This window comes from Antedon bifida, chromosome 9, assembly GCF_963402885.1.
Source record: "Antedon bifida chromosome 9, ecAntBifi1.1, whole genome shotgun sequence".
Taxonomy (NCBI): domain Eukaryota; kingdom Metazoa; phylum Echinodermata; class Crinoidea; order Comatulida; family Antedonidae; genus Antedon; species Antedon bifida.
In genome coordinates this window covers 21,496,149-21,519,718 of record NC_136234.1, presented here as the reverse complement: position 1 = coordinate 21,519,718, position 23,570 = coordinate 21,496,149, and the positions used below count along the sequence as shown (strand labels likewise).

Genomic DNA, 23,570 nt, shown 5'->3' with positions numbered 1-23,570 from the left:
GGAGAGCACATTTACCATCTTTTTTTTTTTTTTGGCTCTTGCAAACTGCTTTGATGGTTTAAATTTTATGTTTAGCGCCCTCAATTTATTTTAATGTAAAAAAAGGGAATTAATTCTCTTCGTTACGTGTTTAGAAGAGAATTAATTTATCTCATCGTAGTTTTGTATGCCGTGCGTTTGTTATGCAAATGAGTGTGCACATGTGCTGTAGGAAAGACGGTATTGTTAGTCATTCGCGATCAACACACAACACTTCAATTTATATTTTGTTGATTTGATTTGATTTGAATTTATTTGGAAAATCATCATAAAAAAAACATACAAAGTGATAACATAAATTACGGACATTACAAATAATACATTTATAAGAGATTTTCCAGGATAGCCCAAAAAGCTTATCAGCTTATTTCCATTGGGATCCTTTTACAATCTAAAATAAAAAATATAATCATTACAAAGTATAGCATTAAACACGTAAATATAACAATAATATAAAAAAAACAAGTTAAATTAGAGACTATGATTGACTTATATAGTTATTTGGTAGAACAGAAATGTGATTTAACATTTTTCTTAAAATTAATCTTTTACATTAGAATTGTAATTCTACCGTTACACATTATAGTGTATTTTTAAATATCCGTTTCATGCAAGATAATTGTATTGTAGGCCTACTAATATGTTGTGAATAAAAGTTTATGGCAGAATAAATAAATAAATATATTTTAAGCAGCTCTTCGAAATTGAAGCATATATGAAGTCGAGTTTTTTTAAAACCAAACCTAAAATTCGCATCTGGATAGTTGAAATTTAACATTATAATTATCAAAGGTGATATGATAAATCTAATTGTCTTCTAAATTATAGACTATTAAAATTAGTAAGTAGGCTTTTGTGTGCTAGCTCTGTTTGTATTTCATAAATTTGTTTTGTTGAATTACCGTCACGGCCGCGTGCATTGCATGTCTCACACTTGGGAAACAATTACCATTGTATGGCTGGTCCTGAAGACTTTTATATTTCGTTTCATAATTTCCGGGGACTCAGCTTTCATTTCATTCATGTATTTGATCTCGTAAATTTTATGTTTAGCGGCCTCAATTTTAATGTAAAAAAAGGAATTAATTATCTTCGTTACGCGTTACGTGTTGAGAAGAGAATGTATCTCTCATCATAGTTTGGTATGCCGTTCGTTGTTATACAAATGAGTTTGTGCAGGTGTAGTGGGAAAGATGGTATTGTTAGTCATTCGCGGTTAACGCGCCCCACTGTTAAATTTTGATTTTGTTAATCAATGTTGCAACATTGGTAGCGAAATGTCCGATTCTTCATAGTAGTTGGTGTGTATGGCCGCACCGTCCCAGAATAAACATGTTTTAAACAGATAGTCTCCGATGGTTTTTGCATAGGGTTAATGGAGAGTGAAATAAGATCAAATATAGAACATTTGCAAAGATGCCGATTTCCAGACCAATTTCGAAGCTTAGACTAATTCCGCCGCCGGGCTAGGCCATAGTCATATACGAAGTCAAGTTTTTGAAGTAGAAAACCCCACCTAAAATGTTGAAGTCGCATCTGGACAGTTGAAATTTTAACATTATCATAATTATCATAGGTGACTATAGTAATAAGTATAAGTAAGTGCCTTTCTGGGCTCTATTTTCATTGCTCTGCCTCAACCATGGATGGGCTAGTACTGGAGACTTAATATTTAATTTTATATTTCAATGAATAGGTGCACTTTCCGGGGACAAGCTCATATATTGTCCTGGTGAGTCTTATATAGTTTGTTTTATTCAAATAATGTAACGCCATTTTTTCGGGCGGGAACCTATAACTGTATACAGCTCTTTTATTCAAAATTGTCTTTGTTCAGCCCCAAGCATGGTGGGGTACTGAAGATTCTTATGCATGTTGTTTGAAAACATAATAGATGTCATTTTCGGGTACCTTGTAGCTCTATTTTAAACAGTTTGGTATGTGCGTGCGTTGTTATGCAAATGAGTCTGTGCAGGTGTATTATGGTAAAGATGGTATGTTAGTCATTCGCGGTCAACACGCCACACTGTTAAATTTTGATGCTGTTAATTATTTACATTAGAAGATTTTTCAAATTATGTAAATAAAATATTTTCCGGGCGGGAAGTTAGCAGTTCCCCTCGTTTAGTTTGCAAAAGTAATCTCGAAAAGAACTCCATGTGGAAAAGAAGCCCACCCAAGAGTACTAAAAATGAAGGAGCACATGGGCTTCTTTTCGAGGTTTTATGGCAGTCTATTTAATGGAAAATAATGCCATGCTACTTTGTTTCTGATTTAAAAAAGTTCCACTTGACATTTACAATCCTCAAAATATCTCTCTTTCAAAATAAAAGAAAAACAATATTCATTATTTTCCATTAAAAAAAATCCACTGGCGCCAAATTGGGTCCACTTGAGCACAGTGTATTAACATACGAAAAGATTGAAACTTGGGTGACTTTATTTCTATTTTATATCACTGCTCCACTGGTACCAAATTGTGTCCACTTGAGCACAGTGTTTTATACGAAAAGATATTAATATTTAGTGACTTTATTTCTATTTTATATCACTCTGTGCTCAACTGGGGCCAAATTGGGTCCACTTGAGCACATTGTATTAACATACGAAAAGATATTAAAATTTAGTGACTTTATTTCTATTTTATTTTTTTATTAAACCTTATTTTGTGAGAGTGACCCTAAACAGCATATGTAGACAGTCAAAAACATATATGAAAAAACGGATGAACTATGTTAAAAAAATTTAAATATATAATATATATGTACTTAAATACAAAAATATAGCCTAATACTATACAAAACGTTGAGTTTTTTCTTTTGGGATTAATATTTGTTTAGAGCAGACTTAAAATTATTTATTGCTACCGCATTTCTTAGTTTGGTGGGTAGCAAATTCAGGTATGTTGTGCTCTAGATGATGAAGCTGTTCTTAAAAGTTTCAGTTTTAGGGAAAAGGACGACAAATTTCCTCTCACTTACACTTCGAGTACATCGATGATTTGGAATTCTGGCAAGACGCAGGGCAAGGTATTCCGGAGCAAGACCATTTACAGACCTGTAGGCAAGGCAGCCCAGCTGTAGATGCATGCGATCTTGGACTGTATGAAGATTTAAGGTGTTGTAAATGTTAGTTCGTGGTGTGAGAGGATGAGCTTTATAAGGATAATGCGAAGTGCTCTATTTTGAATGGTCTGTATTCGGTCAATATTCGATCTGATTCCCCAAACACTACATCAATAGACAATGTGTAGGAGGATTATAGTGTTATAGAGGAGTATGGATGTGTGTTTATTAATGAAATGACCGAGCACGCGATAAGATGGAGATGGAAAAGCCCACTTTGGAACGGAGTTTATTTACATGAAAAGAAAAAGATAAATTTGAATCAATGTGAATGCCAAGATGTTTCTGTTTGTCAGTTTGTGATATGGGTATATACGAAACGATATTAAAAGTAGTGACTTTTATTTCTATTTTATATCACTGTGCTACCCTGGTGCTAAATTGGGTCCACTTGAGCAGTTACCGTAGTACTATTTCTATTATTGAAGTTAATAAAGGCATAAATGGCGCTCCGTAGAGAATGCTCCAGTCGTCAGAATGACGCTCTGAATATACCTCGAAGAGAAATAAGTTATCTCCATGGTTGAATGAACTTGAAATGAACTATAAGTAGATAAACAGCTGATTGCTATACAGTACAAACAACTTCAACTACTGTATGTAGATTATCATTTGGTGAAGATTTCATTGTATTTATTTCGACTCTACACCGTAGCATGCCATTACTAACCGTCTATTCTCAAACAAAGAGAACTGAAATGAAACAACATGCCAGGCCGTGCATTCATTTTGTTAGATAATTTACATAAAGGTGTTCACTGTAGAAAAGAGTTAAATGCATGTGCACAACTAAAACGAAATGATGAACTATTCTTATGAACAAAAAGAGTAATATATTACTTATATATACCCATAATTTACATATTTTAAAGAACCGTCCGAAAATAACGAGATAAAATTATGTAGGCACAGAGAGGAGGTCAACGATAAAAAAAAAAGTGTCAGCAGTGACACATAAGAAGACAGTAGCGTTCCATAGGAGCTCATTACAATATCATGAATATCCATGAGGCGAGGTATGTTTATAATAGTCTTGTTGTTAGATAGTTACCACACGTGAGAACAAGTCAAGTAAGGTAGGCATGCTCTACCTTGCTTTGACCCTAACCCATCTCCGAGCCTTTATCGGTTAAGGAGACCTCAGTTTCGTGTGGTTCAAACCTATCCACCAGTTTTACACCTTTCTGGGGGTGCGAGCTGAGAGTGTTTGTGAAACAAAAAAAGGCGAACGTGTTCTTTGAGTGTTTGGTTGGCCTTCGGCTGTGTTAGTTGGAAATGGAACCTGACCGTAGCTATCCTAGTCGCATCTTTGTGTGCAACGCTAGGACCAGCTTTGGTTGTTATATAGGTTTCGTAGAACTGCACGGCCAATATTAACTTGGGTTTGTCAGAACAATATTGTACATGTCCTGATGATCTCATTATTTTGTCTTGTACATAACTTCTGACATTACCCTACATGTTTTTTTTTAAAATTTGTTCCAGGTAGAAATGCATGAACCATGAAGATAGCTGACAGCTAGTTGGACAATATTTTTTTTCATTTAAAGTAGAACAGAATGTTTAAACGCATTTTTAAAAATTTAACTGTTGCATTGGGGTTTAGCCAGTGTAAGACGGACTCCAGCACAATGATTGCCTTGAATTGAATACACCATGCAAGTTGGGGCTTTTTTTGCATATTTTAACCGATTGCGCTTCACACTAACGCTAATTAAATGTTGACATGATTTGGCAAAATTTAGCATAGTTTTGTCCTAATTATGGCCCTAATGGCCGCCCATATTTGTCCTAATTTTGAAACATTTATTTTTTCAAATTTCTAAAGCAGATTTTAAAGAAATAAATAAGTGAAGAAACTAAATTTTAAGTGTCATCCTTTCATATAATATTATAATGCCTATGAGTATCAGGGGGAAAATACAACTTGGGATAATTCTACGGTAAAAGAGTAAGACGGTGTTACGATTGACCTCGACCCCTACAACACACTAAAAATTATGGACCTGTTCAAATTTAGGGTTTTGTATAACATCTGGAATAAATGGTAGCTTAAATTCCTATAGGTAGTAATTGCAAAACAAACAATGAATTCTATTCTTTTATATGAACAATTCTATTGGTATATATATTATTTGGGCCAAAAATGAAAAAGATAAAAAATGGAAACTTAGAAAGGAAGAAAGCAGGTGTAATGCCAAAGTGTGCAAGCACCCGTTAATTCGCAACGGCACATTGTACATAGATGGATGGAACATGGAGGTAAAAAATAATTATTTTATACATCCCTGGATGAAATACTATCGCGAGTATAATCTATTGACCTTCTTCAGTAAGAATGTTATTTGAATAACATTTCAAGTATTTAACACACACACGTAGGCCTATAGAGTATAGATATCTGTGTATTCTATTTTTAGAAGGTGTGTTCGCATTGCATTTTATGTACATAATCGAGAACCCTTATGTTGGACCATCATGGACCCGATGATTTGGCGGAGCAAAGACATTTATTTATAGACTTACGTTATATATTGTTTGAAGGTTTACATGGCGAAAACAAATGTTGATATAAAATTTGCGGTACAAAGTACCACATTAGTGAGGACGATCAAAGCATATTGATCGAAACGTCGAGTTCTTTTCAGAACTAATGTTGTGTACCGCAAACTATATCAACAAGACTTACGTTGTAACGAACCTGAATATTTATAATGTTTTCGTGACGTGCCTTTAGGCTTCAAGAAGACGGGAAGCATTAGGAAACTGTCGTATCACTTACTACGGCTGAAAATGGGACTGGGCATGCACAATCAATGTTTGGTCTTTCATTTGCCCTTATATTTCGTTTGTCTTTTCTGTGTATTGTATATGGCATAAAATGAAGAAATAAATAAATAAAATCTCTCAGTTCAGGTCTTTGCAGTTGAACTAGGCCTAAAGTCGACAACAATTCAAGCTAATTCAAATAGCTGTTAATAACTTAATATCAGGTAGCTAGTATGATTCATGATTGAGTGCAATTTATAGCAGCCCTATTTTTCAAAATGTGTGCGACGGTAGGAATCGCAAATAAAGCTTACCTATTTCCTAGATTAACCCTTTAAATATATCTCTTAAAATAAAAAATAAAAACTATTTATTTTCCATTAAAAAAAAATAGAGATAATGGCCGAAAATATAGAAAATCTATTTTTATACCTCCATGATTAATATAAAGATGCAGATGTCTAGAAATGGCAAGTAGTAACATAAAATGGATAAAAGAACAAAAGCGCACAACATTAAAATGTATACTGTATACACATCTCCACATTACGCGTCACGACAATACACTTTTGCTTCATTATTTGTGTACTTAGCGCCCTCATCAGGTTTTTATGCGTTACGTACGTCATGTCATCAAAGAAGAGTGATAAGAAGAAGAATTCCAACGCACTTCTTCGTGATCATTATTGCGGTAGGCCTGAGTTGTAGCTGCAGCAGCCCTAGTTTTTTCCCGGAGATTTGCACAGGTAAGAGTGGGAGTGGATGTTCGTTGAAATTAAATTATACATACTGCACTAAGTGTACGTGATCTGTTGAAGCTATAAATCACATCTTTATTAAATTATTGCTTTTAGAAAAATATGTGCAATGGATTATCCGGCTCCAGGAGATCCTTTTCCAAGGTACGACGGCTATGACCCCGAACGTGGACGAGGGAGCCCAACAAACAGAGGTTACCTTGAGCAGCCATACGCTGCTTCTGGGGGATACAGCAACCGGGCTAGCCCCATACATCGACATCAACAACACCTGATGGAAGATCAATCAGGCTTACCAAGAGAGGCAACAGAAAGTGCAAAGAAAACACCTCCACCGAGACCACCACCACCAAGACAGAAAAAGCGAACTTTTACAGAGGAGGAAAGTAAAACAAAAGAATTATCAGCCCCACAAATCAGATGGTTTTACAAAGATGATAGGACTAAAAAATGGTGCCCATTTATTGGATACGATTCTTTGCAACTTGAATTTAAATTTCGCAAAGTATATATACATGGTGAAGTATCGGAGTCGGGTGTTGATAGAATTGTAGTTCGAGGTGGACTTTATGAAGTGGATATAAATGAGAAAAAATGCTATACAATTTATTGGAATGGTAAAAATTGTTCATTCAGTTTAGATACGCCCTTTTTCACGGAAAAGATTGATGACAAACAATGCTGTGCATTGAAGCATAACCAACAGAAATAACATAGCGTTTTCAGGGGATTTCAGGACACCATGTTAATTTTTTTTAAATCGTATATTAGAACAAAAATTACTGTAAAATTTCTTAAAAGAACTGTGTGACAATTTGAAGCATTTTTTCTACCGCTTAAAAACCACTGAAAAATACTTTTTACAGTAAAAATGTTGTCCATACAACTGTCCGTTAAGAAGTTACAAATTTTTCAGTAACTTGTCCTCAGAAAATATACTCGCCTCGCTATTTCTGTTGGTTACGCTTCCCTGCACAACATTGTTTGTCATCGATCGAAGATGTCTTCCGTTTCGTGAAAAAGGCATATTTAGAATACAATTCATGATTTTCATGCTACATAAGCCATCTTGAGAGATGACACACATTATGACATCACACCGATAGCGATATCCAGGGATTTATGGACTAGGTGTTAAATTAAAAAATTGTAACTCCTGCATAGGGGGTTGTGTAGGAACAATTGTTTATGTAAAATTCATTGGAAAGAAAAAAATCGGAGCACATCAGAACACATACGTCAAATGCATAAAATGTTACATGAATTACATAATCTCTCAAAATAATTAAGGTTAAAAGTTGATACTGTATCAATGCCAGGTGTATCATGTATTGTATGATAACATGAATATTTTAATACTGATTATGAATGTGTTGTTTATGTAGAAGAGGCAACAGATGTTATGAGAGGTATGTGGCACCATTACAACACGTCTGAACCTCTTGAAGAGGACCTAGCAAAAGAAGTGGAACGCAAGCATTTACTTCACTTTAGAGGACAAAAGATAATGTCACTCTCTGAAGAGGATGGAAACAAAGGACCAAAACCAGGTAGATAAGATAATTCACAGTTTCCATTAATCCATTAATTATTATTACCAAGAGGGCTACCCTACTAAAAGAACACACAATAAATAAATAAATAGTGAGATTTCGCATTGGGTAATTTAAAAAAAAACGTTTTGAGTACATTTAGGCTAGTCAATCTAGCATTTTGAGTGAAACAAATTGCAAACAGAGATTTTTTTTTTTTAAATGGTTACATATGATAAGGTGATTATTTTTTGAGCATCACACCTCTGACACTCATCCCGAAGGTATGCAAATTAGCTTAAATATGCAAATTAGGGTGAAATTACAGGGTTACCATATCTTAAAAACTACTAATCGTAGAGAGTTCATTTTTGCACAGTCTGGTTCAGAATATATATATTTATATTTGCTCTAATGAGACATTTTACATAAAAATGTCCGGAAGTACCAAATTTTGACCCTTGACCCCATTTCTCAATATTTACATAAATATGTGATTAAAATGTCTGTAGAGACTTTATTTTGGACTCAATGACTTGGATATTGTTTTTCAATACCCACCATAGAACTGTATTATAATTCCCAAAATCACAACTTCGTCATGCACCTCGAAAGTATGCAAATTAGTAGTACAAGTAATATTAAATATGCAAATTAGGAAGTGAAATTACAGCGTTGCCATATCTCGAAAACCGCTAATGCTAGAGTGTTGATTTTTTCACTAAAATATTTAAAATATATATATTTATATTTGCTGTAATGAGACATTTTACAAAAAAATGCCCGGAAGTATGACATTTGACCCTCGACCCCATTTCTCAATATTGCATATATAATGAAAACTAAAATGTCTGTAGAGACTTTGTTTTGCCCTCAAATAACTCGGATACAGGTTTCTAATAGCCAACATAGGAATGTTTAGTAAATCTCAAAATCACACCTGTATCACTCACCTTCAAAGTATGCAAATTATTAGTACAAGTTACATGAAATATGCAAATTAGGGGGTGAAATTACAGGTTCCTATATGTATCGAAAACCACTAAGGTAGAGAGTTGATTTTTTCAAAAACTTGTTCAGAATGTACATATTTATATTTGCTCTAATGAAACATTTTACGAAAAAATGACCGGAATACAACAATTGACCCTTGACCCTATTTATCAATGTTTGCATACATAATGCGACTAAAATGTCTGTAGATAATTTTTTTGGACTCAAATGACTCGGATACAGTTTTCCTATCGTCAGCATAGGACCTCTTTGTAATTCCCAAAATCACATCTTTGTCACACACCTTGAAAGTATGCAAATTATTAGTACAAGTTATATGAAATATGCAAATTAGGGGTGAAATTACAGTCTTCCCATATCTCGAAAACCATTAATGCTAGAGAGTTGATTTGAATTCAGAGTTGATTCAGAATGTACATATTTATATTCGCTATAATGAAACATTTTACGCAAAAATTGTCTTGATTGAATTATTTGACCCTCTACCCTATTTCTCAATATTTTCATATAATTCAACTAAAATATCTGTACAGACTGTTTTGGCCTCAAATGACTCAGAAACAGGTTTTATAGCCAGCATAGAACTGTTAGTAATTCTCAAAATCACACCTTTGTTACTTCCCTAGAAAATATGCAAATTAGTAGTACAAGAGGTGAAAGTTGCCATATCTCTATCGGTCATTAGCGTTTTTCGAGATACATAAGGCTGTAATTTGCATATTTCATATAACTTGTACTATTAATTTGCATACTTTCGAGTTGCTTGACTTTTGGAATTACTAATCCTATCCTGGCTATATAAAACCTGTATTCAAGTCATTTGAGGCCAAAACAAAGTCTGTACATACATTTTAGTTGCATTATATGCAAATATTGACAAATAGGTTCGAGGGTCAAATGTCATACTTTCGATAATTTTTTTTTTCGATAATGACCCAGATACAGGTTTTCTATAGCCAACATAGAACTGTTTAGTAATTCTCAAAATCACACCTCTGTTACTTCGCTTGAAAGTATGCAAATCAGTAGTACAAGAAAGTTGCCATATCTCTCTCACTCGGTCATTAGCGTTTTCGAGATACATAAGGCAATTCACTGTAATTTGCATATTTCATACAGCTTGTACTACTAATTTGCATACTTTCGAGGTGCTTGACTTATCCTGGCTATATAAAACCTGTATCTGAGTCATTTGAGGCCAAAACAAAGACTGTACATACATTTTAGTTGCATTATATGCAAATATTGACAAATAATAATATCCTGGTTTTATAAAGCGCCTAATGTTGTGAAACCTCTAAGCGCTGTACATAAACTAATACGAAAAAAGGGAATTCCAACCATGCCAAAACGAAGGCGTGATTTTGGGAATTACAAAGCGGTCCTATGCTGACTATAGGAAACATGTATCCGAGTTATTTGAGTCCAAAACAAAGTCTCTACAGACATTTTAGTCGCATTATGTATGCATTGCAAACATTGATAAATGGGGTCGAGGGTCAATTGTTGTATTTCCGGTAATTTTTTCGTAAAATGTTTCATTAAAGTAAATATAAATATGTACATTCCGAACAAGTTATTGAAAAAATCAACTCTCTAGCCTTAGTGGTTTTCGATATATAGGAACCTGTAATTTCACCCTCTAATTTGCATATTTCATGTAACTTGTACTAATAATTTGCATACTTTGGAGGTGAGTGATACAGGTGTGATTTTGAGATCTACTAAACAGTCCTATGTTGGCTATTAGAAACCTGTATCGGAGTCATTTGAGGGCAAAACAAAGTCTCTACAGACATTTTAGTTTCATTATATATGCAATATTGAGAAATGGGGTCGAGGGTCAAATGTCATACTTCCGGTCAATTTTTTGTAAAATGTTTCATTGGAGCAAATAGAAATATGTACATTCTGAATACGGCTGTGAAAAAATCAGCTCTCTAGCATTAGTGGTTTTCGAGATATAGGACAACTGTAATTTTTTCCCTTATTTGCATATTTTATTTAAATTGTACTACTAATTTGCATACTTTCGAGGTGTGTGACAAAGGTGTGATTTTGGGAATTACAAAGTGATCCTATGCCGGCTATTAGGAACCTATGTCTGGGTCATTTGAGGGCAAAATAAAGTCTCTACAGACATTTTAGTCACATTGTATATGCAAACATTGAGAAATGGGGTCGAAGGTCAAATGTTGTACTTCCGGTCATTTTTTCGTAAAATGTTTCATTAGAGTAAATCTAAATATATACATTTTGAATAGATCAGTGAAAAAATCAACTCTCTCGGACTAGTAGTTTTTGAGATATGGTAACCCTGTAATTTCACCCTAATTTGCATATTTAAGCTAATTTGCATATCATCGGGATGAGTGACAGAGGTGTGATGCTCAAATTTTGATCTCCTCATCATATATGACCATTTAAAAAAGAAAAATCTCTGTTTGCAATTTGTTTCACTTTGGGCTGTTTTTTTTGCTAGATTGACTAGCCTAATTTGAAGAAAATAAAGTTTAAAATGTTATTTTTTGGTTGATTTGACAGGATTTTAAGTTTGAACTTTAAAGAGTAATGTACAGTATGTTTGATTACTAGTGTAGAAATAATTTGTTGAATAATTAATGATTTATACATGGTGTTTGAAAATATTTAATGAAGAATTTAAATTTCAAATTGAAATAGACTGAAAGATTCTGAGATATGTAAGTTCTGTAAGTAAGTTCTGTTATAGGGCTACATAAATCCATGTTTAACAATGTTAAAGTTGAGTATTGTCACATAATTAATTCACTTTGACCAAAATGGGATCAAATTATTTACCTGATGTAATTATAATATAAAGATTTAAAATAATTAGCCAGAAGCCAATTATCTGGAATTCAATGAGTTTTTCATTAACTGTTTTAAGCGTTTTGTATCAACATAATTTAATTTTGTGTTTATTCTCAGTGATATGCAGTCTACAGTTTAAGGATTGCCATGTTGACTGGAATAGTGTGAATGATATATTTCTATACAGTGAATCTGCAAGTTCAAGATTAGCAAGATCTATAGGACAGAGCCTTGGTTTCTCTAAAGGTAAGAAGCACGCATACACTATTTTGACCTTATAAAGAGCTGCTTAATGTAATATACAAATAATGAATGTTTATGAGTTGGATGATGACGTTCGGACATCAACTTGCTGTGCGCACCTTCTATAACTGTTCTACTTCATGTCTAAAGTTAATGCACTGCCTTTTTTAATGGCCTAACTTCCCGGTCTAAAATTCGTCGATGGATAACTTGAATAAAAGTAGTTTTGTATTCGTTGAATGGAAGGAATGTTTTATTCAATAAAAAATTGACTGCTCTATTTACAACTCAGCTCTGCCTCGTTAAAATAGAGCAGTCAATTTTTCAACTCATGAAATATTCTCACCATTCAACTCATAAATATTAATTATTTGTATATAAGACAATAGGTAGTAATATATAAATTGATAAGGGTCATTATATCATAGACCCTTAAAAACAAACAATAACATTTACTGGTACTGTAGGTACAAATACAAATAGAATTTGTGCTGTATGTGCACTACAGTGTCAAAGTGAATTTCTCATTCCACTGTTTTCAAACGGAAATATCATATTGATTGTAGCTTATGCAAACAAGCAAAAAACAGATCATTACTCTCTTAAAATGATAAAATACAGAATTGTATAACTTTGCATGTAATAGTATAATGGTATACATAGCGCATGCATGAGCTTGAACCACATTAAATGAAAAAATTAATAAATGAAAAATTAAAACAAATTGATAGAAAAGATGAGATTATAGATCCGAGATGTATTTGGAGAGATAATGATTCAGATCTCCACATGTATGTCTGAACAGGTCACAGTTTAACTATTGACCCAGCCACTACACTTTGATAGTAGTTTATCCTATCTCTCTCTAGCGTGCCATTAGCTCTACCTCATTTGGTACCCCTGATTAAACACTATCTTGATAATTAAATCTAACAGTTTAAGCATAGCATTTGCTGTGGAGGTTGATACAGTTAGCTACCTGTACAATTTAGAATTTTTAGGTAATAGTAGTACAGTAGTAACATGGAGAAATACTAAATTATTTTGCGATGGTACAGTAGTAGTAGATAAACTGTAATAACCTACAGTACCATTAGATTCCAATTTAAATCGTGACATTTTGATTCAATTTTAACGATAGACTACAGTTAGTAAATGTAGTAAAATCATGTATTCATGTTTTCACAATGTTAAGGGTATGGCATACTGAACAGCGCTTAAAAAAAGCTTATAAATAATGGTTTTGAGAATAATAAGTGTACGCAATACAGGGCTATGCTTGCTTTGCTTGTATTTTGATACCCTTTAATTATTTTGAATATTAATCTAAGAAATACAGTAGTAAAAAATAATATTATACACTTAATAGTAAAGGAATAATACAGTATAGCCAAAAGCAGTGAATTATGAATAACAATAACAATGGCATCAATTTCCACAGCTCATGACAAATTAATGACTTCATATAACACCATCTGAATATTGATTTCTTGTGAGCTGTATGCCGATATTTTCATATTGTAAACAATGAAATGTATGCTGATCGTGTACAATCCAATATTTAAAAAAATAGTCTTACTGTCTTTTCTTTTCGTACTGTTTAATTAGTAGACAAATATATCTGTATTTTATATTTCATTCAGTTATTTTTTCTTTTAATCACCAAACTAAAAATTGAGATCTAATAAAAGAGGTATAAATAATTTATTAATTGTGAATGGAAGCTGAAAAGGGGTGGACTTATATTTTGAATTAATCTTATATAGTCTTATATTAATGAATCATTTATTTTGTCTTTTTATAAGTGAAATAATTAATTTTTTACGTGTTTTTCCACAGAAGTGAATACTTTATTAAAACTTCAAATGGCCAATTAAAAGTCTAATTTTTTTAATCGTCATTTTTCATGTTTTTGGGGGACAATACATTTTTAATTGCTACATTTGGCTGCGCAATTAATCTCAAATCAGCAAGACAATGTGTAATATGCGATTGTTCACACAAAATTCCTTCCAGTATTGGGTTGTGGCGAATATTCCATGTAATATATGTAATGTAATTAATACTAGGTTACCATGTGTTCTGTGACTATTACTGTCATTTTTGGGTTATGAGTATATTACCTGGTGTTCTAATAGAAAGTACTTATGTTGGTAAAATAACAACTTGTGGCCATATTGACATTGCTCTTTGTTAAGTAATTAAATATTTAAGGTTTTTTCCTAAGTGGTTTTTACTAATAGATTAAATTCTAAGCATTTCACTTAATGGCAATGGTGAATATGACCATTGGTGACTTGAGTGATTAAAAATAAAATATCTGTTCCCTCATAGTGAAAATTAACAATCTGATAATAAGAAATGTTTTTCTTTTTTTAGCATCCACCAGTGGGTACCGTTTGCGGAGAGGTTACATGAAAGAAGCTCGCTTAGAAGACAAACCCCCACCAATATCACATCTAGTGCTAGTAGTGCATGGTGTAGGCCAGACAATGGAGGCATCAAATATTACACGTAGTTGTTCTGAGTGAGTTCAGTACTTTGGGAAAATATATATTTTTTTTCATGCCATTGGAATCTTCTTAATGCTCGCTCTTCATAAATAAATTGTCTGGGACGATCAGATGACTGTTAAAATGGACCCTGTCAAATGGTATTTATCAAGAATAAGTTTGTAGGCCTACTGTGTCATATTTTTTTTAAAGGAAATGTGTCAAGAGAACTTTTGTATCTTTCTAATGTTTATGAAAGTACAAACGATGATATTGCATACATTAGTGCTTCCTCCATAGTACTTAAGTACAAAAATATGAACAATAATGTCTCTTGAAACTGAAAGTTTCAATTGCAATTCACTGCACAATACAACAATAGCAAAACTTTGGTGATGATTTTGATGATGATTATTTTCACATACAGACATTTGCAAAAATTAAACCCCCGTAAAAATAACGAAGAATTGTGTAGATGGATTGTTAGATCATACTCTATGAATTGTAGTATACCCAAAGTCCTTGTAGACGACCATTATAATACTACTGTACATGTACAAATCTGATATGTGAATATCTATCATCAGAATGCACTTTAGATAGTAATCAATGGACCTTGGAACAGATTTTTTCATCTGTACACATTAGTAGATTGTTCCAGAAACCAAAAACTGAATACAATAATTTTGCAAGCCAATGTATCTTGTCACACACAGTGGCAAGTTTGCATTATGGTATTTATAGCAGGCCGCTTAAATTATTAGAATCGACTTATTTTCACATTTTGAACCGTTTAAAGACGACAACAATTATCGTATTATTTCGATATGGTATATTTTATATCAAATGAAGTTTGTGACTTTAAATTAAATCAAAAGACGTAAGGAAAGTGTCTATTTAGTATTAAATAAATAGATGCCTACTCAGAATCATTCAGAATTGATTGGAATTTGATATTATGGTGCTGATTTCATAAATATTAATTTATTACTATACATAAGGCATTGGTCATTGCTGGCAAAATGAATCATTTTAATATGTATCCATCATGCTGAGTTTATTTTTGGCCAGTTTAGCCTTCAATTCAGAGGAATTACTTGGATCGAGTTGCTAGTAATAATTCCCTAATGAAATTGCTGATTTAATAGATGAAGATATTGATCATAATATGCGTTGCAATATAGAACTTCACGCTACTTTGACTTTATTAGCTTGTCTCTACTACGTATGATAATGCATTATGACCTTGTTTACTCTCTGATGATGTCAGCAACCAGGGATACCTATGATCAATTAATCAGAATATTAATATCTTGGGTTTTTGGATGCAAACCATGTAAATGGAGGATAGTGGTATTTAACAAGTTCAATTTAAAACACATTTATTTTCGATCCAAAAGACAATAAAAACAAAAAACAGTAATGACAGATTGGAATTATTGAACAAAAAAGTAATAGACAAAAGTAGAATCTAAATTAAGAATTTAAATAATCAAGATATTGCTTTTGTTTTATACTAAATTTTCTATTATTTTTATTTTTAAAATTTTATTTCATCATCACCCTACAGTGACCATAAGTCACCAACAGGGTTGAAAGACATAAATTATAATATAATGTACATGCATTATGTTTTTAAGTTTGCGACGAGGTGCTAATAAATTAATTGAGAAGCTGTTTCCAGATCTCAAAACTATGGTGTCAACAGACAGGGTAGAGTTTCTTCCGGTTGAGTGGAGATCATCTCTGTACTTAGACGGTGGTCTCATTGACGGTCTCACGCCTAACAGGTTAAAGAATTTACGAGCTGTTCTTAACAGCACTGGTTTAGATCTTCTGTATTACCAAAGTCCACTCTATAGGTCTGAGGTATGTTAAATTACAAATACATAATATTTAAATCCTCTTTAGAGTAGAGTAAACAGAAGACCAATTACTCAACTCCCTGACGCAAAGTACTCCACAGTAGTTAAATGCAATTATCCTGTTGGTGCAGTACCCTCTGCTTAATACTTGGGCTCAAATTTAACCCCTAGCCATCAGCGCAAGCTCGGTGGTCTAAGAATATGAGCGCCAGGCTAGTGATCTGGAGGCCATGGGTTCGAGTCCCACCCGAAAACTTAAAGATTGATTGTTTAATACGCTCTGCCTTGTTTAAATAGTTTAGTCAATCTTTCAACTCAGAAAATCTTCCCATTCAACTTTTATACATTTATTATTTGTATACTTTATTCTACTTTTCAGGGTAAATTAAACACATTATTGTTTTTACATTTTACACCTCATCTTTTACAGATTCTTAAGAAACTTCAAGAAGAGTTAAACCGACTCTACACGTTATTTTGCCATCGAAATCCTTGGTTCGAAGCCAACAGCGGCAAAGTATCAATATTTGCCCACTCTCTTGGGTCTGTAATTACATATGATATACTAACGGGATGGAACCCGATTCACCTGTATGATCAGTATCTGTCTCACGAGCAAGGGCGCCATCCAGATCTAGACACGGTTGGACCGGATAACCAAGAACTTGCTGCCAAATTAGCAAAGGCTCGGAAAAAGTAAGGAATTATGTAATGAAAATGCTTTTGTATGAATATGAAATCTTTGGTAAATATAAGATAAACAAATATTACTCCAAATAAGAGAGGAAAGACATGTTGAGTATCTGGTGAGCTTGAATCTTTATTTTATGATGATGATTACAAAAATATATATATTTAGGCAAATTGCCAAGGATAACCATAATTAAATTCATTCACTATCCTTCTTAAAGGTGGCAATCCTGTTCACAAGACAAACATATACACAAGTTGCTCTACATATACAAAGTCTTTACAAAATACAAACCTTTTCAAAATTTTTCTGAATATTTAGTTTATGATGATTTTAGATCCTAAAAAAATACAAAATTTCAAGTGTGTTCTGTAGAGTAGGTGTAATCTGAATACATACATTAAATTACACTTTTGAAATCTAGAGTTGTGGAACTTGAGGAAAAGCTCCTTGCAACCAATCAGATTGCTGCAGATGAGAATGCACCAAAGCTTATTTTCAAGGTAATAATACTGAATATTTCTATATAGCTTCAGTTGAAGCGTCTTTCATACCTGTTTCGACACCGACTCCTAACCGTTGTGGTTTAGGCTCCGGCTGTATGTTCATGTTATTTCGACCCAATTCTGATTGATTGGACTTGCACCTGTGTCAAAGATGAATCAGCAATACACAGAGATGTATACTATCTCACAGCTCTGTGAAATTGTTTTAATTGTCTTTTACAATTTGATTTTTAAGGTTGAAAATTTATTTTGTGTTGGATCACCTCTGTCAGTGTTTCTTGGAATGCGAGGTATACGTCCCCAAGGCAACGGATCAATAGACCATATCTTGCCACATAGAGCTTGCAAAAGACTGTTCAATATATACCACCCTTCAGATCCAGTGGTAAGTCATTCATTTTCAATTCAATTCAATTCAACTAAACATTTATTTCTTCCTTCAATAAAATTAGGTGATCATAACAAATTCAAGTAAAATATAAAACAAGTCAATTGATGATAAAAAAAAAAGTATACAGGTATCAATAAAAGGAAGTAGGCAGTGCCCAATAAGGCCAGCCTATTTACAGACACATTAGAGTACTCGGTAAACTCATATAAAATAGTGGCCTTATTGAACTAGCTATAAAACATGGTGCGATTGTTCTTATTTTACTTGTAAGACAAAGAGTGCAAGGTTTCCCAAGTAACTATTATTTAATAAGTGTTTCTATATTTGTTGTATTGTAGGCATATCGAATAGAACCTCTGTTACTCAAACACTACAGTAGTATTATGCCTCTTCAAATTCATCGTTGGGAAAGCTCTAAGCAAGTTGCATATGATCTCATTAAATCTAAAGTCTACCCAAAGGTGTTGAAGGATGGTGGCAAAGAGATGTCGCCAAAGTCTAGTATGTCTGAGACATCATCTCGTCGAAGCTCATCTTCAGGTGCATTTCTGCATGGTTTAATTCAATTCAGAATTTGATTATACAAACCAATAATTAAATTAAAAATAAAAGTGTATAGCAATACATTCTCCGTAATGAGATATTAACGTAACCTGAATATGTACTTGGTTGTTGTTAATGAGGTATCAAAATAGGGTGGGTATATTATTATTGGTATGTTATATTATTTTGTGATAGTGTTTTTTTATTGCAGTACAATTGCACTTCATTGCACCCTGAAGTCTAAATAAGAATACTGATAGTAGTTTGTAATGTCACTAGCTTGATACACTTATTTTGTTTCGGTATACATAGAATCATCTTCATTGGATGGCCGGAGTGAAAGTCAGATGGAACCTCCATTTATTCCTCAATCCCCACCTGCTTCATCTACAAACTACTCATTCTCATCTCATTTATCGGACACTTTATCAGGTAAAGTTCATCCTCACTCATTTTCATTTCAGGATTGATCATCATCCTTTATCTTCCTACATTCTACATCACTCATTCTCATCTCAAACAAGGTTCATTAACATCATCATCATCATCTTCCTACTAAATTCTACATTACTCATTCTCATCTCAGACAATGTTCATCAACATCCTTTATCTTCCTACTTCATTCTACATCACTCATTTTCATCTCATCAGACAAGGTTCATCAACATCCTTTATCTTCCTACTTCATTCTACATCACTCATTCTACATCACTCATTCTCATCTCATCAGACAAGGTTCATCATCATCATCATCATCTTCCTACTTTATTCTACATCCCTCATTCTCATCTCAGACAAGGTTCATCAACATCCTTTATCTTCCTACTTCATTCTACATCACTCATTTTCATCTCATCAGACAAGGTTCATCATCATCATCATCATCATCTTCCTACTTTATTCTACATCCCTCATTCTCATCTCAGACAAGGTTCATCAACATCCTTTATCTTCCTACTTCATTCTACATCACTCATTTTCATCTCATCAGACAAGTTCATCAACATCCTTTATCTTCCTACTTCATTCTACATCACTCATTCTCATCTCATCAGACAAGGTTCATCAACATCCTTTATCTTCCTTCTTCATTCTACATCACTCATTCTCATCTCATCAGACAAGGTTCATCAACATCCTTTATCTTCCTTCTTCATTCTACATCACTCATTCTCATCTCATCAGACAAGGTTCATCAACATCCTTCATCTTCCTACTTCATTCCACATCACTCATTTTCATCTCATCAGACAAGGTTCATCAACATCCTTTATCTTCCTACTTCATTCCACATCACTCATTCTCATCTCATCAGACAAGGTTCATCAACATCCTTTATCTTCCTACTTCATTCCACATCACTCATTCTCATCTCATCAGGCAAAGTTCATCATTATAGTATCTTTTCTGCTTTTTGTTTAACCAACATTTTGTGTTTTCTTTAGGAGGAATTGGTAACATCATGGCAAGATGGGCAAAGCCTGATGAGAAACATGCAGAAAGGGAGGCTTTAGAAGATTTAGAGAAAGTATTAATGAGAATTGAAAATATGGAACCAGCACATCCTATTGTGGAATCACCCCAAGATGATGATCATGAGTTTGATCATGTTGGTAGGTCTAACACACTGCGTCACATTCCATTAGCAGCACAATTTAAGTGATAATGCCTTTTCTGTTGTCGAATAAATGATGTTTGATTCTATTCTTTCAGTCTTAAGAAACAGGCCCAATTATATATGCTTATTCAACCGGTTTCCTCATTTCTATCTGAGTAGTGCATAGATCCTTTTTTCATCTGTAATCTGTATTTATTCAATTTTGTTTCTCTTTTCTCTATAAAAAAGTAAAAATAGAAATGTAATGTGAAAAAACCAAAATGTGTTGAAGGGCGCTATTAATTTTGCTTTTTTTTCTTGTGACAGAATTAGAGCATCGTCTTGATTTTGAACTAAAAGAGAGTAATTTCAGTAATGGATATATCTCAGCATTAACATCTCATACATCATACTGGAGTTCTCTAGATGTCACGCTATTCGTTCTTTACCATTTATACCCAGGCTATTTGCGTACCAAGGAAGAGTTAAAAACCATCAGCAAATGATTATTGTGAAAATCTGTCAATACTATGCACGTTTCTATTTCTCTCATCATTTAAACTGTTGTTTTAAAGACCCAGGCATTTTCAGCATGAGATATTTAATTTAAAGATATATTTTCCCCCTGAAAAAATAATTTGTTCACAATTTTTGTTTGAATATGCCATTTTAATGTCGCATACTAGTTATCCAATTTGACCAAAAATTGGATCGAAAAGAAATTTATCTGAAAAAAACTGTAATTTAAAGCAAATATAGTCAAATTGGCTGCTAGAAAATGGGTTTTTGGTTGAATTTAACCATTTATTTTTTCATTTTATAAGTGAAAACATTGTTTTTCCCATTTTTTTTTCTGCTGAGGTGATTAACTTATTAAAACTACAAATAACCTATCCAAATTCTTATTTAATTAATCTTCATTTTTCATATTTTTTGGGGAAAATACATCTTTAGTAACTTCAGAGATCACATATAATGATATTTAATTGCTAAAAGGGTTACTTGGGTTAGTTTTCATGTATAACTGTAAAGACTTGGCCTCTACAAAATGATACATAATTCAATATGTTGTCAAATATAGAGTGTTGCTTAAAAAACTATATTTAATTAAAAACTAGATTTGTTTTCATTTTAGTTATTTGCTTAAAATAACGGTGTGTTAGTGAAAGTGAGTTAAAATAAAAAAACTAGAAATCATTCAATGATTATTGATATTCCATTTTCATAATTTAAAGAGCAATTATAACAAGCTAGTGTATGCCAAAATAAAAAATAGGTATTAGTAAACATGAGTATGCATTATAAATAAAAATAGAGTTGTTTGTAAACACAAGTATGCATTAAAGATAACATAGAGGTATCTAATTTTACTTGATTACAAGATTAATAATAGAAATTTTGTTTTAAATATTGATGCTAGTAGTATTTTAACTCTAACAATAATTTTTAATAATAACATTATGGTTGTAAGAATTGAATGCTTACAGTCTAAACATAGGCCAATTTCTGAGAGAAGTTTTCTCCACTTGTGAATGATTCTAATTAATGTAAAAAAAAAATGTGTTTAATAAGTTATATTTTTAGTGTCACCTTTTTGTATTTAGTTTCTAAATGGTAATTTAAGTTTTCATAATTTTAATCCATCTTAAATTTAGTTCACCTTGCAGTAATTATTTCACCTGTCAAGATATGTTCTAGTTCAACACCAGTTCTTTGTTAGTTATAAAGCATTTAATAATAATAATATCAACTTCTGGCTAATTGGAAAATACACTTATGTAAGTTGACAAGTTGATATGTGTATAATAATTTTTTAAAACGGATAAAAAAAAGTTAAATCATTTAAAATATCATTGTTTAATCCGAGCATAACTTAAAACCTAAATCCTGCAAATAAATTAGTTTACACAAATTAAATATTATTATTTAGGCCTAAGTGTCGTTTGGGATAAATTTTGAGTTTATATACTATTTTTGTATTTTAAGTCAATTTGTTATTTAGAAAATTAAAAGAAAATTTAAAGTTTTTAAAATGTTATTCATATATATCAGTTAGTATACTAGGTAGTAGTAATTTGATTTCATAATATATACATTTATAAATATAAATGCAAAGGCAAAATACTGAAAAAATGACAATGCTGTAGGTATCAGTGGCTGGATCTCAATGGAGACAAAAAAAAAGCGAAAAGCTAAATCAAAACGATAAAGTAAAACAGCCAGATAAATAAATATATATTCATACATTTAAATTGTTATTATATCCGGGCCACAGAAATGGTTTAAGGGAAATATTATGATTTATATTATTATGATGCAATGTTAAACATATTAAGTGCAATATGTAATAGTTGGTTTAATAATGTTATTTGTTATCGAATATAAATATACACAAACTATTTGTTTTTAGTATTTATTTGTTTGGATTATGGTTACCTGGAGATTATATATTTTAGCCAGCATGACTTAACCAAAATTAAATACTCGAAATATCGGAACTAAATTTTATTTTGTTTTTGTTAATTAAATAGATGTCAAAAAGATGTACCCCAGCAAGAAAGAAGAAGGATTTGGACAGCATTGCTTATTTTTTGCATCGGAGAAAGTGACGAATCATCGGATAGCAACTTAAGTTCGGCATCGTTGTCATTATCATAATCACCATCTCTATCTCTATCAATGCAACCACAATGCAACCATCAATGCAACCATCAATGCAACCATCAATGCAACCATCAATGCAACCATCAATGCAAACATCACTGCAAACATCAATGCAACCATCAATGCAAACATCACTGCAAACATCAATGCAACCATCAATGCAACCATCAATGCAACCATCAATGCAACCATCACTGCAACCCTCAATGCAACCATCAATGGGCACAGTGTCAGCATCGCTATCAGGTGTACAAGTTTCAGTACGACAGCCATCATCAAAGTCTATCAAAGTCTCTATCAAAATCATTTATTGTTTTAATTTAGCTTTTTGCTTATTTTATTTTGCATTTCTATTAAGATTCAGCCAAAGCATTGTCATTTGGTTTAGTAATTTGACTTTCGATTTATATATTCATAATACATAAATAACTGACACTTAAACAATCGCGTAATTTATAGGCTTCCTTATAACTTTCTGGGAACTTATTGAATTTACCGGAAATTGCGTT

The 23,570-nt window shown here is 32.6% G+C and overlaps 1 protein-coding gene across 2 annotated transcripts; it reads left to right on the top strand.

The window, feature by feature from the left end:
* Positions 1-1,532: 1,532 nt before the first annotated feature.
* LOC144851436 (phospholipase DDHD1-like) lies at positions 1,533-22,796 on the top strand. Of its 2 annotated transcripts, none has more exons than XM_078708902.1 (13): positions 1,533-1,771; positions 6,788-7,308; positions 8,077-8,241; positions 12,187-12,315; positions 14,692-14,839; positions 16,445-16,673; positions 17,100-17,365; positions 17,785-17,863; positions 18,102-18,251; positions 18,596-18,797; positions 19,113-19,232; positions 20,246-20,413; positions 20,725-22,796. In XM_078708902.1, exons 2-13 carry the CDS (start codon positions 6,801-6,803, stop codon positions 20,901-20,903), a joined length of 2,343 nt encoding a protein of 780 aa, XP_078565028.1. In that variant the 5' UTR covers positions 1,533-1,771; positions 6,788-6,800; the 3' UTR covers positions 20,904-22,796. The 2 variants fall into 2 exon arrangements, with proteins under 2 accessions (XP_078565028.1, XP_078565027.1); XM_078708901.1 differs by lacking the exon at positions 1,533-1,771 and adding an exon at positions 6,594-6,679.
* The last annotated feature ends 774 nt before the right edge of the window (positions 22,797-23,570 follow it).

What these genes read in the sequence shown, in the direction of transcription:
- LOC144851436 (XM_078708902.1), top strand. Translation starts at nt 6,801, where the DNA reads ATGGATTATCCGGCTCCAGGAGATCCTTTTCCAAGGTACGACGGCTAT. An exon ending in ATTACACGTAGTTGTTCTGA is followed by an intron (nt 14,840 to 16,444) that starts GTGAGTTCAGTA and finishes TATGTTTTTAAG; the next exon opens with TTTGCGACGAGGTGCTAATA. An exon ending in TTAGCAAAGGCTCGGAAAAA is followed by an intron (nt 17,366 to 17,784) that starts GTAAGGAATTAT and finishes TTTGAAATCTAG; the next exon opens with AGTTGTGGAACTTGAGGAAA.